We start from the raw sequence: 18,961 nt of genomic DNA on the forward strand, positions 1-18,961 counted from the left end.
TGCAATGAAAACAAACACTAAATGCTCTGTTAATTTTGATCTTTCATTTTCGTGTAATACATCAATCGATCCTGTTCAGTTTCTATTTTTTTCTGTATTCTCATAATAAAAATAAAGTGTTTTGCTTTTTGACAAATAAAGAAAAATTAACATGATGCGATTTCTGCCTTCTCTCTGTCAGTAAACTCCCATTTGAAACGCGTTCGAAAATGATCTGTAACTCCGCGAAAATTCAGTCAAACAGGGAAACAGACCCACGGGCATAAAGCTTGAGATCGCATCTGTTAAATGAAGTAACTTATATAAAAAACAAATATTCTCAGCTTCTGTAATCTGTATAAAAAGAGAGCGACTCCAGTCGAGCTCATTACGAGCCATTCAAAAGTAATGTGACCACTCCCCGGAGAGCGCATGCTATTCAAATGCAAATTCTGAGAACCATTTCACACCTGTGAAACGCCCACATCAGCTGTAAACAAAGCGTGTCGCGATCGAGTGAGGCATAATATAGCCTACCTTATGGAGAAAAGATGTTGCTGATATGAGGAGCAATATATCCTGATATGAGGAGCAGATCCCGCTGAGGAGTGAGGTAGGCTGTTTTCTTTTCTCAAGTGTGGAATACGTTAGTGTAGGCCTATGCAAACCGCAAAAAGATGAATCGCATTTCTATAATATGACTCGCCTTTCTGTGAGATGAATGAAGGGTACATATTTGTAAAGACTGTTTAGCCTAAATATGAATCGCGCGTCTGTGTGTGAAAGAATAAACTGCTTTGCTATAGCCTACTGAGATGAGTAAAAATCGACTGGAATATGTTGAAATAAAATTTATTTGTATAAGCAACGTATTAAACACTCTAAATTAGCATTTATATGCCCTAATATTTCATAAAAACAATGTTACAGTCAGTCACTTGTTGACTAGATTTGGGTACAGTTTTTAGGCTACTGTAGAATATACTGCCACATCAAATAAGCTTTTGTTTAGCAATTTCTGCTCATATCTAACACGTTATATATATATATATATATATATATATATATATATATATATATATATATATATATATATATATATAATTGTCAAAAATAAAGTCATAGACTAAGATGTTAGATGTTCCAATGTTGGCTATATTCAAACTAATGAATACATATGATAAAATGTAGGCATATAATCTTTTTTCTTTTTCTTTTTTATAAAGAAAGAGTACACTTGAAATATTGTTGAAATTGTAATTATTGTTGTAATTGTAACATTTTTAATAAAATAGCAAAACATATTTACAAGAGAGATGTAAGCGAAATCTTAAATGGTCAATATAAGTCTTCTTCTAAATACATCTTTTGTCCTTGCATTGTGGCTCAGTCAGTGTCACACCTGAATGAATGGCTAATTATGCAGAGTGGGTGGGACATTGAAATCTAAGGTGTAAACTACTCCTCCCCCTCGCATATTGGCTTTCCAAGCAAAACCTGTTTTACACCATTTAAATCAATGTATTTTTTTTTGTGAACGATAAAAGCAAGACTATTTTCACATAATTTTGAAGCTAGAACTCAAAGGGATAACACCCATTAGTCAAAAGTCTTGTGGACACATATTTAATATGTGTTTTGTGGTCTTAATTCAGCAACTTTCATTTCAATTTTTTCCAATAACCACGCATAAACATTATTCTCTTAAAAATACAAACATCTACATACACGTTGCTCGCATATTATGGTAGCCCGGTTTGTGCTATATAGAGTGAATTTACACCTTAGCCATTAACATGTTTATAAATAACTGAAAAAAGCACAAATGTGAAGGCATGTCAGAACATCTCAAGGACCCCAAAAACAGCTTGGTCCCCAGAGGGTTAACATTAATTTTAGTGATCTCCAACTGGTCGAGTCGAACATCATTAGTGCTGACATGAATACTAATCTTAGAGAATTTACAATTAGCATTAGCCAGCACTTTTAAATTTGCTTTGATGTCAGGTTCTCTGGCTCCCGGCAAACATGTGACTATGGTGGCTGGTGTTTCTATTTTCACGCTCCGTGTAATAGAATCGCCAATGACTAGGTCACATTCAACAGAATTCTCAGTGGGTGTTTCACTGAGTGGGGAGAATCTATTAGAAGTTGTAATCGGAACGGAAGAGCAGTGTTTTGTCCCGCGACTACAGCGCCTCACAGTCACCTAGCAAATTACTAGCATGTTGTCCTAGCAATAACGATTTAGATTGAAGCAACAGTAGCGATGTCAGGTTAATGTGGGATGTTGATTAAGTTATATTTAGCAGTCTAAACAACAAGGAATGGTAGTAAATAATGATTAAAAACAGAACAATGTGCGAAGCTTACAGACTCAAACCAACGCAGCAGCAGGAGCAACGAGGCAGACAAGAACAACCGAGAGCATAAGACATAACCGACTGTGTTTAGAGGAGACCGACATTTTTTTCATAATTTTGTGTTTTTTTTTTTGTTTTGTTTTTTGTTTTTTGTCTGTTAAAGCAATAATCCCCCCCCCCCAAAAAAAAAATCACTTTTGTTACTCGCAAACTGTTTGTGAGGCGGCTTTACTCTATGTATACACACAGAGAAAACCATCTCTCAGAGAGAGCGCGAGTACTGAATAGTTTAAAATCTCTTGAATATTTCAACTGGTAAGACTTACAGTATTTCACAATTGCTAAGACACATTTCTTGAAACCTTCACCCATATTCTCAAAACTTTAAACACAAAACCCAGTCTTTAAACTACATTCACAAAACCCCTGACTCTTCTGGCAAAATCAAACACTTGCCTCAAAACCATTTGATCTGTGCTCAAAATCAAACTGTGCTTTCAAAACATAAACACAGCCAGTCAATATATAACCACTCATCAGCATTCATTAGACACTACATCGAAAAATTGAGAACACAGCGTCCAGGGCATGTAGTTACAGAGAAAAAAATATTTATTGCATATAGAAAATAATTTTGCCATAAATAAAAGTAAATAATTCACCACTCAGTACAGCAAATATATTGCATACTGTAAGTACTGCAAGTAATACAGTATTGAATATCTGTATTTTCAGTATAAAAATCAAGTAAGTCCAAAGAAGAAAGACAACTCCAAATGAAAAGTGTATTACACAAAATATTGTGCAATTGCAAAATCAAAGTCAATGAGAGCCTCTTGCTAATGGGAGAACAAAGGAGTCCTTCCACCCTCATTTGGTAGTCTTGCAATTCTACAAAAGTGAAAATGCTCTTACCAATGTATACATACAGTAACAATAGTAATGGACATCACATTCATATGTAAAATGTATTGTAAATCTTTTTTTCTTTTTTCCCCAGTCCCCTGACAAACTGATGTACTGCATCAAATGTATACAGTAAACTTTCAGTCGCACAAATTAGAAAAACAATACATTTACCTGTTCTCTTCTCTGAATGTCCTGATTATGGTGGCCACAGAGAATCTGCTCAAATTGGGTTGTACTCTTTGTCAGGGCTGGACTGGTAATCTGGCATACCGGGCAAATGCCCGGTGGGCCGACGTGCTTTTTGGGCCGATACATCTCATTTTTTTTTTTTTTTTTTTTTTTACGGCCCATAAAACGCGTACAATCGGCGGCCCATTCGTTTTGTTTTGTTTAATAGGCAGCGCTGGGTTTGTGCCGGTGTAATGCATTGGTCAAAAAAAGTAAGCGTTATTTTTTTTTCCACTGACAGACCGGCCCATGAAACGCGTAGATCAGCGGTCCATTGGTTGTTTTCTTGATTGACACTGGGCTGGCCCAATCACAGCTTTAAAAACCTCCCCCTTTGGGCTTTGAATGAGCGTGCAGTCTCAAGTGTGTATCTGTCAAAAAAAATAGTCTGAGAGAAACGCGAGGAATGTGCAGAGAAATAGTGTGTAATAGAAATAGCAGATGCTGTAAAATGTGTCAAAATATAAATGTTTTCTGCAGCAGCAGGACCTTCATCAGCTCTAGTGGCTGATGAGGAGGATAGTGAGGAGGATCAGGAGAGAGAGATGAGAAAGTGTAGAGTCCACTCCGCGGTATAGTGCAGCAGATTAATGGCATATTTCAAGAGAATCGTTCAAATTGGTATAGAAGCATGAAATTTGGCACAGATACTCTCTAAGGGTCACTCTTTGGGAAAAAGGCGTTGGCCATCCAAAAATTCAACATGGCGGCCATTTTTTCAGGATGGCCGCTATTTCTGTCAAATGCTCATTATGTCAATCGTTCAAACAGTGATGTAGGCATAACATTTTGTGAAAATACTCTCTTCAGATTGTTTTTTTTTGGAAAACGGTGCTTGTCCCTCAAAAAAATTTTCAAGATGGCCGCCATTTTTCAAGATGGCCACCATTTTTCTTGAATCCTTAATTATTTTTCTTCAAATGGTGATGCTATCATGAAATTTGGTACAAATATTCTTAAAGGAACATTATCATGGAAAAAGATGTGTGCCACTCAAAAATTCAAGATGGCGACCATTTTCAAGATGGCCACCATTTCTGTCAGAGCTCAATTTAATGTGTTAAGGAAGGTTTTGTTTAATAGTGTGAACGTCATTACACAACCAGGGCACACTGGTGACTTCGCTGCTGTGGAACTCAGCATGGGATTCAGTGTCAGCTGATCTAGTTTTACTTTCACTGTAGTTCTTGACTATTAGTAATAGTATAACTAAGTTTAGTGTCCCAAATGCTTTCTAACAGCCCCTCATCAATTAGCTAGTAATAGATGTATTTAGATAGCCGCACCTGAATTGACAGGTTGTGCCAGCGTGGGAGAGCCGAGCCAAGGGTAAGCGGGGCAATACATGACTTGTTCATGTATGCTTACCTGGAAGGTGTACAGATCACACGGGACTTAAATGGCACTGGATGAATGATCGGGCTAGGTGTAGGTGACCCGTACCTAGTTGTATCCCATACCTGAATGTGTACTATGTCTATGATTGAGGTGGTAAAAGGATAACCCCTCGGCCTTAATCAGACAACAAACCTCCAAAATGGCAAATGAAAATCCCATGTCAGCCAAGAGGCCAACTGATTGGATGAAATGTTGTCTTTGTCAGACAGACACAAAGGAACCCCTACCCACCTACCTGCCCCCACCACCTACCCATCATGTTTCTCAACATGATGGCTATAAAATGATTGCCACCAACATTCCACTCTTTCACAAGATGAACAAAATGCCAATGACCCTGGACCTGGAACGACTGGATGAAGGTGGTGGTATAGAAGGTACTTTGAGAATGAACCAAGCGAAGTATCACTACAATTGTCGACTTCGGTTCAACAACACAAAGTTACTTCGTGCCCAGAAGCAACAATCCGATGCTCAATGTAGTGAGACAGATGAAGGCCAAACAAAGCATCGCAGAACCATGATGCAGAAAAGTCTAGATGATCAGGTTTGCTTTTTTTGTGATAACATATCTCCTGAATCTGACCTACGTCAGGTAATGACACTGCAACTGAATGACAGACTACATGAATGTGCACAAACACTGAATGATGCTAAATTATTGTCTCAACTAAGTGGAGCTGATGCCATTGCACAGGAGCTGAAATACCATCATTTGTGTCTCATTCATCTTTACAACAGAGAGAAACTCCACCTCAGAAGACTTGAGAAAGAGTCACAGAGTGAAACGATTCAACCAGCCATCTTTCTTATGGCTCTTTCTGAACTGGTCACCTATATTGTTGAAACCAGTCTTAATTCTGATGGTCCTTCCGCCTTCCCTCTCGCAGATACAGTGGGGAGAACAAGTATTTGATACACTGCTGATTTTGCAGGTTTTTCCACTTACAAAGCATGTAGAAGTCTGTAATTTTTATCATAGGTACTCTTCAACTGTGAGTGACGGAATCTAAAACAAAAATCCATAAAATCACATTGTATGATTTTTAAGTAATGAATTTGCATTTTATTGCAAGACATAAGTATTTGATACATCAGAAAAGCAGAACTTAATATTTGGTACAGAAACCTTTGTTTGCAATTACAGAGATCATACGTTTCCTGTAGTTCTTGACCAGGTTTGCACACACTGCAGCAGGGGTTCTGGCCCACTCCTCCATACAGACCTTCTCCAGATCTGGCATTCTGAAAAGTTTAGATGTTTTCATCTCACCACGGCATAGGAGCGCCTGGACAAACGAGCGTGCTGCATCGCATGCGTGTTTCAACTGTGTCGCTTCTTTTATGAGCACACGTCCAAACCTCAGCCAGGTGGTCTCTGAATAAAACTCCCACAAATATCACGGAATCACCGAACAACGTCGGCATTATTTAATCCTATGACCAGTGTTCGTAACAGCTGCCGTATGCATATGGATAGCCTCAAACTTAGCTATTTGCAGCTCCCTAAATACAATGACAAGTAGTTTTATAGATGAGGCATTTGCGTTTTCCATTTGGACCCACAAATTTGCTTAGCTATAGTTGCACGCACATATAGAGCAATGTGTTTCCACTTTCAAAGTGTATTTCAGCTAAGTCAAACAGTTAAAAAGATGCTTTGAAATTTTAAAACTAACCGTTGTCTTGAAGAGGCTTCCAGCACTCTGATAGTGTGGGAAGGGCAGTGCATGGGCTGCACGTGAACTAGTGGTGTCAACAATAATCGATTCGGCGATGCATCGCAATGCGGGGCATGCACGATTCAGCATCGATGCGGCAAAGTGCCATAATCGATTATGTCACTGTTTTAGGGGTGTAACGGTACGCGTATTCGTATTAAACTGTTCGGTACAAGGCACGCATATTCAAACCGAACGGTTATTTCAAATGTAAGCGCGTCGCGAGCGCGCTCATAATGTAGACGCTGGCGCGACCACAACATCAAATGGCAAACGCAATGTAAGCGGAACGAAACTGAGCTACTCGTGACGGACTGTTTATCAGTTTGGACAAACGCAGCGCGAGCCGATCTTATACTGCACAACGCTAAGAGATCCAGTAAAGAAAGCATTTGAACTCGCCACTAAAGTAATAACATCGCTGCGAGATCTAGTGAGAAACATTCACATTTCTCCGTTATTAACGGATCAAACGGCGCTGACGTGGAAACCAGAAACATTGTGACATGAATAGTGTCCACATATCTGCAATATTCGCCATGGATTTACTGTAGTAACACTAACTGCAACTTTGGAAGTTTGGCAGGAATAGTAGGCTATAATGCTTTCAAGTAACATTAAATGTCGGATTTATTTCGACATTATGAATAACATTGCTGCCCTCAAATGTTAATCTGAACTAAAATAAACATTTGTTTATAAGCACAAAATATTACATATAATTTTTTCCAAGGAGCTGTTTTGTTTTATATGCTCCTAAGAATAGTCAATTATAGCTCCATCATTGCTCAAAGAAAAAAAAATCATACTTTATGATGTTAGTTCTAATAAAAAAAAGAATAAAAAAAAAAATCAAGGAAATTTCTCTGGCATTTCTTTCTTTTTGCTGTATCGAAAACGTACCGAACCGTGACACAAGTGTATCGTATTGAACTGAACCATGAATTTTGTGAACCTTTACACCCTACACTGTTTATTTTCTGGCCTTGAGTAGGACAATAAAGTTGAAATTTAATTTCAAATGGTTCTCAAGCAGAGAGAAGAGAACCATTTCTCATTCAAAGCACTGAAAGCAGTGATTTATGCTTTCTTTTTCAGGTTTGAAAAAGCCATATCCAATACCCTGTACCATTCAATTTTATTTTATTTAATGACATTTATGTCAAAGATACAGGAGAGTGATAATACACACATAGCAGCCAATAAAATCTGTTGTTCAATATCTGACTGCTTGTATTGCCTCATGACTGATGAAAATTTTGCCTTGTTGTGTGCAGTAGAATTTTGATGCATCGCAATGCATCGTAGAATCGAATTGAATCGAATCGTTACCTGGTGAATCGTAATCGAATCGAATCGTGAGGGCAGTGCCAATGCACACCCCTAACGTGAACTGCAGCGGCTCCAGCAACACAGAGCTGCCTGTGGACGCCTGTCTGTAATTAATGCCGGGAAAAAAAAACTATCGGCGAACACAGCAGCCGCGTATCGGCCGATGCCGATACACGTCAAACCCGCAAATATCGGCCCGATTTATCGCCCGACCGATATATCGGTCGATCACTAGTTACTAATGGTTTTCTTTGAGACTGTCGTCCCTGCTCTCTTAAGGTCATTGACCAGGTTCTGCCGTGTAGTTCTGGGCTGATCCCTCACCTTCCTCATGATCATTGATGCCCCACGAGGTGAGATTTTGCATGGTGCCCCAGATGGAGGGAGATTGACCGTCATCTTGAACTTCTTCCATTTTCTAATAATTGCGCCAACAGTTGTTGCCTTCTCACCAAGCTGCTTGCCTATTGTCCTGTAGCCCATCCCAGCCTTGTGCAGGTCTACAATTTTATCCCTGATGTCCTTACAAAGCTCTCTGGTCTTGGCCATTGTGGAGAGGTTAGAGTCTGTTTGATTGAGTGTGTGTACAGGTATACAGGTAACGAGTTCAAACAGGTGCCGTTAATACAGGTAATGAGTGGAGAACTGCAGGGCTTCTTAAAGAAAAACTAACAGGTCTGTGAGAGTCGGAATTCTTACTGGTTGGTAGGTGATCAAATACTTATGTCATGCAATAAAATGCAAATTAATTATTTAAAAATCATACAATGTGATTTTCTGGATTTCCATCTCTCACAGTTGAAGTGTACCTATGATAAAAATTACAGACCTCTACATGCTTTGTAAGTAGGAAAACCTTCAAAATCAGCAGTGTATCCAATACTTGTTCTCCCCACTGTATGTGCAACCTGTGCCAGCAGCGTATCCTTTTTTCTAACAGTGGCCCTTCCTCTCTGTGGACTACACCCTGCCGTGGTGGAGAGGCTTGTGTATGAACTCCATTGAACCTGAGAGCTATGCCGGCGGGGATTTTATATCCCTGGCAAGTTTAAGTAAGCTGGACAGGTCAAAGAAGAGGAGGCAGACAAAGCAGACATTATAACTATTTGACAGAAATGGTGGCCATCTTGAAAATGGTGGCCATCCTGAATTTTTGAGTGGCACATACCTTTTTCCAAAAGAGTGTTCCTTGAAGAGTATTTCTGCCTAATTTTATGCTTGCATCACCATTTTAACAATTTAAATAATTAAGGCGAGACACTACGGGTGAATAGGGTAAAAATTATAACTAGCAGATATCACCATGAAACTTTCCCAGTTGATTACCTACATTAAGATGAGAAACAAATGTATTAAAAGTTTTCTGTAATTTAATGTTTAAATATGCAAATTAGGCAATATCTAATTAAATATGCGCTAATTTGTATATATTTAAAAAAACGAAATCTGAGTATTGGATAAAGCCAGATTAAAAATTATTTTTTCATTGTGTTCACATATTAGATGGGGGAAAAAATACAGAGGCATTTATGGATATCTACTTTTGTTATCCTGTAAATCATAATATACTGTCAATATAGCCTTAAATGATTTTCGCCATGTTTTTTGGAATAAAATGTTATATAAATCAGGCTAGGAATAATATATTTACAGATCCCTCTGTAAATGTCTTCATAATATAACCAGGTACAAGACTGGAAAGATTGGTGTATATAGGTGCTACTGAAGTGGAGATTTCAGACTTGGAGTATGAGAGAAAGGTCATTTTGAGAAAACGCTCTTCAGCCCTTTTACTTTCGCGATTGGTTGCTGATAAAAAGGAAATTACCATATTTGGATCTGACAGTGACAGCATTGTACAGTGAAGAGAGAGCTTTTTTCAGGCGGTGCCTGTAATGACAGAGAGCAGACAGAGATCGCGGATCGGCGGGAGGATTTACAACGACAACTTTTGTTGAATTTACGCGAAATCTACAGACGCAAACAGACAAAGTGTAGTAAAATAAAGACCTAAATGTGTATTTCGGACTTTTTTTCACCACAGTCTGAAAGAAGACATGTTATTGAAGACAAATATCCAAAAATCTCAAAATTGACCAGTAAAAAAAAAAACAATGTTTTTGCCTGCCATGTCTCACCTTAATATTCGACAGGAACAGTGGCCATCTTTAAAAATGGCGGCCATCTTGAATTTTTGAGGGACAAGCATCTTTTTCTATTAACATGTCCATTAGAGAGTATATTTGTATCAAATTTTATGCTTGGATCACTGTTTGAATAATTGATATAATAAGCATTGAATAGCAATGGCGGCCATTTTGAAAAATGGCCGCCATATTGAATTTTTGAGTGGCCAAACGCCTTTTTCCAAAATAGTGGCCCTTAGAGAGTATCTGTGCCAAATTTCATGCTTCTATACCAAAGTGAACGATTTTTTCACTAATCTGCTGCACTAGTAAGCAGAACTACTTTCAAAACACTTAGGCTATGTCATGAGTGTAGGAACCCATAACCCAGTTACGCATTATTTCCACATCTGCATAGTTGACGATTACAGAAATTTACTAGAAGTTTAATGAGACACGTTTTTATCCATGTTTTCCGCCAAAATAAAAGCTTGATGCAGTTTCCATCAAAATAAAAGATCATGTGCTGATCTCTTTCAAGTATAGAAATTAGTACAAAACTAAATATAAAGTTTTCTTTATTTTTCAGTGCATTTGTTTTACAATATATGGCTATTAGGCTACTGTCATGAGATTAAAATTATATCTATTATTATGTAGTAATATAGACAGACACTGTTACTAAAAGCGGTTTGAATTTTTTTTTATATATTGCACACTGAACATGGGTTGGAGCTTTTAATTTTGATCCCTCAAACTGCACCAGATTGATGAATTTAACATTAAAATGCACAAAATTTTCTAAGGGGGGGCATGCCCCCAAACCCCCCTACAAAGACTGAGGTCCGCCACCACAGTTTTACCAAAATTCCTGTGAGAAACACTGGTATTGCTATGCCTATGCAGCTTATATCTTGTTTTTTGGATGCATCACTGTGTAGTATAGTTCAATTGTATTAATAAATTACAATTTTGTACTTATTTCATCTGTTAACTCTCACTCGTTTATACTCACTCATTACATGGCATTAGTGGTTTTAATGAATAGGAGTTGAACAAAAACATATTCAAGGGCGTGCAAAGATGGATGGTGTTTATGATCATATGTAGTGGGCCAGTCTGGGCCAAAATGCCAGGGCCGATTTTCTGTCCCAGTCCAGCCCTGCTCTTTGTCCTGCTTCCCTCATTGTCATTCCATGAACAAGAACATGAACCTATCACAGTTGCCCGAATTTGATCTGAAATGACTATTCTTGGTCTTGCTCTTCGTTGTCCTTGTACTCTTCCTCCTCGTCCACCACATCTTACACGAACTCTTCCTCCTCTGCCTCTCACACTGTTTCCATCCATTGTTGGAATCAACATTCAACGTACCTGGGCCCCCTGTGTACTCTGAACTGGCTTATATTCTAGACAACTGATTTGATCACATCATTAGAAACAAGTGTGAACAATTTTGAGTTGTGTGTAAACGATGACAGCAGTGTTGTAGTTGTGTTTAACTTTTGCCACATGCATTTACCATTTTGCAACACCGTGCAAAATGTGTTTTAGTGAGTGAAAATGTGTTTAGAGTTTTGCAAAAAGAGTGGATGAGATTTGCAAACAGTGTCTTAACTACCTGAACTTGTTTAAGGTTTTGCCTACAGAGTGACTGATTCGACAAATGGGTTTAGGCCACTGAGCACTGGGTTCAGAGAATGGGGTTTAGTGTTTTAGCAATTGTGAAATACTGTAAAAAGATGTGCAAATGGTAAACTTTAGTCATGATGCAATGCTGGCCTGATTATGCAAGTGAATATTCCGTCATGTCCCGACTCCTAAACGCGAGAGTCTATCGCCGCCTGCAGCGTGCTTGGCGCTTGTCTTGTGCAACCCATTTTGAGAGACAGAGAGAGAGAAGACGCAGTGCCGCTGAACACTCACGCTGTTTGTGAAATTGCGTCTGGCAGAAAGTTTTTAAATGACTGATTTGATTTTATAATATGGGTGGATTAATTTAAGAATACAACCTACATGCTAAAGTGAATCAATAATTGTTCATAATTTCCAGCATTATAAGTGGGAGACTTGCGGGAATGATTAAAATTATGCGCAATACCCGCAATCCCGAGCCGAAATTTGAGCCCTGAATTGGCTACATTCAAAAGCACGACAGTGTCGTTATTTTATTTATTTATTTAAAAGGGACAATGCATATTAATGAACATCTTAGCTTTTCAGCAATGTAAATATGCCAGAGTTAGCCCCAAGGCTATTTTACATCTACAGTCCCCCGTCATGTCATCACAATATTAAGTAACAGGGCTAAACATTGAAATTAAATATGATACAACACAATTTAAAAGACGCCACAATATTCAACAACATATTATAAGAGATACCACAGTTTTCAGACAAGGCATCTAATATGGGGTACACATACATATACACATATACAATAAAGTGCTTTTCTATGTACTTTAAGTACATTGTATTTATGATAAAATACTAATAAATACAGTAAAGTGCTGGATCTGGTTTGGTATACATACATATACTTAAACAGTACCACAGTGAACATACCCATATACCTAAATTACAATAAATACCGTTAGTGGGCACAATTTTGATGTGTCTTGAGCCATTGTTTGAGTTGGTTCTTAAAGGAACACTCCGACTTTTTGGGACTTTAGCTTATTCACAGTTCGTTCTGATTCTCCCTCCGACATCAATCTGTTCGGCATCTTGTCTTACAGCTTCCAAAGTTTGTAACTCCTCGTCTGTGTATTCTGGCTCAAAACTATATGGTTCTGGATCTTGGTTTGATACACAGTAAAATTCCTAGGCTGCGCTAATCACTCCGCCCAAGTAGCCACTCCGCCCAAGTAGCTGTATTCCTACGCCTAGTGAGAATATAGTTCCCAGTATTTATACGATTAAAAAAAAAATTGTACGATTAAAAATTCAAAAAGTCGGAGTGTTCCTTTAAAACTGGGATAGGTCGGACATTCTCTAACAACAACCAGTTGCTTGTTCCAGATCTCTGACCCCTTAATTGACAATACAAATGTTGTACGTCTGTAAGACACCATACAATCACCTCTGGTGGAAGCCCTGGTTACAGTTCTTCCCTCTCCCACAGCAGTTATAGCAGCTGCTGTGTTCATACGCGCATCGTCAGGATTGATGTCTGGCCTGCTAGAGTACCTGGTGGACTGGGAGAGGTTTGGCCCCGAGAAAAGGTCTTGGGTCGCCCGTGAGGACATCCTGGACCCATCATTGTTACTCGACTTCCATACCAATCACCCCGATTGTCCGGCTCCGAGGGGCAGAGGCCGCCCCCGTCATAAGGGATACTGTCACAGAGTCAGCAACATCCACAGCACCAGACCTCTACACTCCACCCACTCGTTCCCTCTCACCAGAGTACTAATCACTGACACCTGTCACCACTCATCATCAACACCTGTCTGTTCTCATCAACATGCACTACATAACCCGCAATCTATAGTTCACCATTGTCTGGTCTCGACATTTATGCTGGAACTTATTACTCGGCTACCTACCTGAAACGAGTACTTACCTGTCCGGTCCTCACCTCTGGTCTTCTTCGTCCATCTGGAACTGAGAAGAACAGTTATTCATCGCCAATCACAGTCTGCTTATCTGCATAGATTCTGATAACCTGCTTATGCTGTTTCCCTGTTGCATACCTGCGAATAAACTTACTAAATGCAGTTTACCTGTCCGTTGCCGCCTTCTGTGTCATGACAATATGTGAATAAGCCTAAATCAAATCTGCCAAATTAAAGCAATTGTGTCTCTTCTTAGTAATGTGCATTACTTAATCAGATTACTTTTCTTGATGAAACTGCAAATTACATTCTAATAGCTTACAGAAATACATTTACAGCCAAAACATGTTACTGCAGATCATGTATTTTCAAAACAGCAGTCACAGTAATAGTATGAATTGTAGCTGAAATATAGCTAGTGATGCATGAGGTCCAATTTAGTGGACAGATGATTAATCAGAATTTCCTCCCAATCTAAAATCAATACTTGGAAACTTTAACAGTGATATGACTCTTTGGATGTTAGTTGATGCTACAACATTTTGTTTTACTTGCAAGAGTCTCCTAGGATAGAAGGAATGGATTGAGCAACTCCATCTGTAATCTTGATTTCAATCAATCAACCAATCAAAATGTATTTATAAAGCACCTTAAAAAACACAAAGTGTGCCAGATTGCTGTACAATTTTTAAAGTGATAAGATAAAATACAACTAAGGAAAGAGATAAGAGAAATAAAGGAGAGATAAAACAAGAGAAGGAGAAAAATATTTATGAATCTAATCCAAAACTAATGGTCCTTACAAAGTAACAAAGGCCTCATCAAACAAATATGTCTTAAGACGGATTTTAAACGTGTTAACAGGGCTAAACGATCGGATAGATATTGGTAAATCATTCCACAACTTTGGGGCAGCAACTGAGAAAGCGCAATCTCCTTTGCCTTTTAAGCAAGACCAAGTAGTTTCAAGGAGCAGCTGGTTTTGCTTCTCTATGATCTCTATGAGTAATAAAAATGGATGATCTCAGAAACATATTTAGGTGCCAGTCCGTGCAAGGCTTTAAAAGTATACAAATGTACCTTGTACTTTATCCTAAAATTATCTGGTAGCAAGTGTAAAGAGGCCAGAATAGGGGATATATGATCCCCCTTACTTGTGTGTGTCAACAACCTTGCTGGCGCATTTTGTACCAGCTGAAGACGTGATGGTGAGGACTGACTTACACCCAGTTACAAAGCATTGCGGTAAACAAGAAGAAATAAAAGCATGGATTACTTTCTCCAGATCACTGAAAGACAAGAAATTTAATTATAGCAATATTTCACATTTGAAAGAAACTATTCTATTATAGATAATATATATCTATAATAGATTCTATTCACTCCACCAATAAGGACCAATGGGTGTGCGGTTATGATTTCAGGGTAAAATCTTGCAATGATCAGAAAAATGGTTGGAGAGTATGACATCCGGTTCCAAGCCTCTCACCTTAAGCTACACCAGCCCACCTCAACAAACCCACACAGCATAAAGTCAAGGACGCGTGCTTGTAACGGACCTCCCTTGCCAATGAGGGAAAGCCCATTGCAACAGCTCGCAAAGTGTCACTCTGGTGAAGATGGAACGTCCATGGGGCGAACGAGATGATCAACACACCTGGAAGATGAGGACCAATGAAGTTTAGCAGAAATCTGCATTATATGAGGTCTATATACAAGGACACATAATACAGGACTAGGTAAGGCAATTAAAAAGGACTGCACCTTGAAACTGGTGATTTGAGAAAAAAAAAAAACTTCCATTTTTCAACAGAGCCTACTTTGTGTGAAGACCAGAATTTTTTTTTTTAATCCAATTTGACTTAAACGCTATTGAATCCATGTGCTGTCCTAACAGTGATTTGAACTGATCACTTGATTTATCAGTGGTTGGGGATTAATGTAGCTTTTCTTTTAACCTTTGTGGTGTTATCCTGACAGTACTTCCCTGACAAAGAGGATAAACCTCAACATGAACTGTAAAAGCTGTGAACCTTCCCTGATTGAGCAGAAGATACATTTTCCCTTACTAAACAGAGAATGACTCCCTGGCATGCAGAGGATAACGTTAACACAACCTTCCCTGATTAGGCAGGATAAACAAACTTCCTTGACTATACAGAGGATGAAACACTAATGTTGACAGAGGATTAGGACATGTATCCACAGAAATGGAGATGTATTTTTGTACCAAAAACTCCAAACAAGCAAGAACATTATTAAACAAGATTTATTTGGTGATAAACAGGGAATATTCAATACGAATAAAGCACTGAAATAATCTGTAAGAGAACTTGGGTATGAGTTCGGCAAAATCAATGTCACGATTTACATTGGCCATCATGGTGGTGATCGTGGCCATCGTGGTGATCGTGGCAGCCGTGGCTATCGTGGTGATCGTGGCAGCCGTGGCTATCACGGTGATCGTGGTCGCCGTGGCCATTGTGACCGCCGTGGACATCGGCCCACTCATGCCCACTCAGACCGTGGTTCGGTGGCCGTTCGGCCGCAGGCATCGGCGGTTCGGCGGCAGGCGTCACTGCAGGCATCGGCGGTTCGGCGGCAGGCGTCGGCGGTTCGGCCGCAGGCATCGGCGGTTCGGCCGCAGGCGTCACTGCAGGCATCGGCGGTTCGGCGGCAGGCGTCGGCGGTTCGGCCGCAGGCGTCACTGCAGGCATCGGCGGTTCGGCGGCAGGCGTCACTGCAGGCATCGGCGGTTCGGCCGCAGGCGTTGGCGGTTCGGCCACAGGCATCACTGCAGGCGTTGGCGGTTCGGCCGCAGGCGTCACTGCAGGCATCGGCGGGTAGGCCACAGGCCTCACTGCAGGCTTCGGCAGGTCGGCCGCAGGCTTCACTACAGGCTTTGGCGGGTAGGCCACAAGCCACACTGCAGGCTTCGGCGGGTAGGCCACAGGCTTCACTGCAGGCTTTGGCAGGTCGGCCGCAGGTTTCGCTACAGGCTTCGGCGGGTAGGCCACAGGCCACACTGCAGGCTTCGGCGGGTAGGCCACAGGCCACACTGCAGGCTTCGGCGGGTAGGCCACAGGCTTTACTGCAGGCTTCGGCGGGTAGGCCACAGGCTTCACTGCAGGCTTTGGCAGGTCGGCCGCAGGCTTCACTGCAGGGATACAGATAGTCATTTTAAGTCTGTCCTTTCAGCAAAATCAGGAACGACAACAGAATTATAAAAGACACTACTACTCTATAAAAAGACAAGGGGGGGGGGGGGGGGGGTAATTACTCCATAACTAGACGTAATGTAATACAACTACCTGTAAATGGAGCCATACACTGATGTCCACACCCATTGCTGCAACATTTCTCATTGTCCGGACAGTCACTGTCATAGTAACACAACTTGGCACAATTTCCTCCTCCAGTTTTGGTGCTTGGACACACTCCTGGCTTTGCTATGAAGACACATGACAGAAAACATCACTGAATGCTGAAGGTCTCATTTACAGTTTGAACAAATTATATATAGTTCAGTCTTTCTACTTCAAAGTTTAATGTTTAGTTCAACGTGTTACTTGCAGTTTCTTTGGAATTATTTGTGAAGTTTACTAGCAACGTCTGATTGAAAATTCTCGGTTTCTTTTGGGAGACCTCTAGCATCCATCATTAATTGAATCTCACTGAAAACAGGCGGCACACACGCTGACCCACAGGGAAATAGACAGCATTTATGTTCTCCAGAGCAGTCTCTATCAGAAGTACATCCTCGTTGAGACGGCACGACCGTCAGCATTACTGGACACTGACCAGACTCTACAGAAGAGGATTGTTAAAAGGGACCAGGGAGTGTTGTAAGGGTTTCAGCATTTAGAAGTCAGGGGTTTTGAAATATAGGTCTCAAACTTGAAAATATGCAAGCACTCATCTGCTTAAAGAAATAATCAAGAATAAGTTCCATTTATCACTAAACTGTCAATCAGTTTTAAAGACAGAGTAGTCAGGTGTGTAGCCTAATAAGCACAATGCAGATAGAAGACATAGACAGTTTATGTGTTTTTCATAAATTTACTATTGCAACTAAATGTACATAGCAATTTTCAAAAAAAGTCATATTTTGTAAGGCACTTGTTTACGCATTTCTTCAGACTGTGTAATGAAGCTAAAAGATCTTCTCACCCGCGACTCCAGCAAGTGTTGTGCACAACCATGTAGACAGGCACAATAAAACAACTCTCAACGAGTAGTACACTCGAGCTGTCATCCTCTCGACCTGTGATCTCACAAATGAGCTCTGCTGGAAAACGCACTGAATTAGTCAGTCAGGGGGAACAGTGAAGCACACAAAACTACACTGAAAACATGTGCTGCTGATTCCCGCAACATAAATCACTGTATAAAAGATATGCGTTTTTAAAGATTCAAGGAGGTCTGGGCAACTCCAACCCTGATCAAACACACCTGCCTGTAACCTTCAAGTAGCCTCATCTTGAAGACCTTGATTAGCTTGTTCAGGTGTGTTTGATTAGGTTTGGAGGAGTGGAACGGAGCTCTGCGTTCACGCCAGATATCGTTATAATAACCGTAATTAGTATTGTGAATAATGCCTTGTCCAAATACCCACACTTGCGGTCTTTGCACTTGACCACTTGTCTACTTGCATGACGTATTTCCTTATTAGGCATAAAGACTGCAAGTGTTGAACTTTTGATTACTCGATTGGACACACATATAGTCTAGCAAAAAATGCAAGTGTTTACATAGCTTTTATTTCTTATTTTCAATGCTTTGCGTTTAAAAAAAAAACACACAAAAAAACTGCAATTTAAATTAGGGCCCACTGACAGAAAAAGAGTTAGCAAAAAAGTTGAGGGAGAGAGCACACTAGTTGACCTAACATGAATATCCAGAACTATATATCTACAAAGACAAAAAAAAAGATGCTAGGTCATGGATTTGCTAACATTACTCAACAGCTAGTACAAAAATAACTTTAAATACACACACACACACATATATATATATATATATATATATATATATATATATATATATATATATATATATATATATATATATGGGTGGGAGACATGACATGCAATTCTACCCGTCCATGATGTCATAACCTAATAAAAATGGGTATTTTTAAAAAATATAAATCTTCATGTTGTTCCTCAGACAAGATATTATTACAGCATACCATAGCTGTAGTTGGTGTATAAAGACCTCTACTTCAAATTTTTATCTAAACATCAAAATTGTCATGTGGTGTGACTGTCCGGGATATGTGTGACCTTACTAATATGACAATATATATCAGCAAAGTATAAATAATTGATAGATTTACAGTTTAAGTA

General features: G+C 39.6%; 1 protein-coding gene across 4 annotated transcripts; it reads right to left on the reverse strand.

Annotated features, from left to right (window-relative positions):
• Positions 1–15,864: 15,864 nt before the first annotated feature.
• LOC308691066 (uncharacterized protein) lies at positions 15,865–18,218 on the reverse strand. Of its 4 annotated transcripts, none has more exons than XM_081365932.1 (4): positions 17,784–18,218; positions 17,289–17,420; positions 16,925–17,062; positions 15,865–16,770 (listed from the first exon to the last, which is right to left on the reverse strand). In XM_081365932.1, exons 1-4 carry the CDS (start codon positions 17,866–17,868, stop codon positions 15,974–15,976), a joined length of 1,152 nt encoding a protein of 383 aa, XP_081222058.1. In that variant the 5' UTR covers positions 17,869–18,218; the 3' UTR covers positions 15,865–15,973. The 4 variants fall into 4 exon arrangements, with proteins under 4 accessions (XP_081222058.1, XP_081222059.1, XP_081222060.1 ...); XM_081365933.1 differs by having other exon boundaries at positions 17,319–17,420; positions 17,784–18,084; XM_081365934.1 differs by having other exon boundaries at positions 15,865–16,704; positions 17,784–18,067.
• Positions 18,219–18,961: the final 743 nt, after the last annotated feature.

This window comes from Scardinius erythrophthalmus (assembly GCF_964197995.2).
Source record: "Scardinius erythrophthalmus genome assembly, chromosome: 1".
Classification (NCBI taxonomy): Eukaryota; Metazoa; Chordata; class Actinopteri; order Cypriniformes; family Leuciscidae; genus Scardinius; species Scardinius erythrophthalmus.

Coding starts and splice junctions, on each gene's coding strand:
- LOC308691066 (XM_081365932.1), bottom strand. CDS start 17,868: ATGACAGCTCGAGTGTACTACTCGTTGAGAGTTGTTTTATTGTGCCTG. Junction 17,421..17,783: donor AACACTTGCTGGAGTCGCGG/GTGAGAAGATCT, acceptor CCTCTTCTGTAG/AGTCTGGTCAGTGTCCAGTA. Junction 17,063..17,288: donor GTGTGTGCCGCCTGTTTTCA/GTGAGATTCAAT, acceptor GTGTCTTCATAG/CAAAGCCAGGAGTGTGTCCA.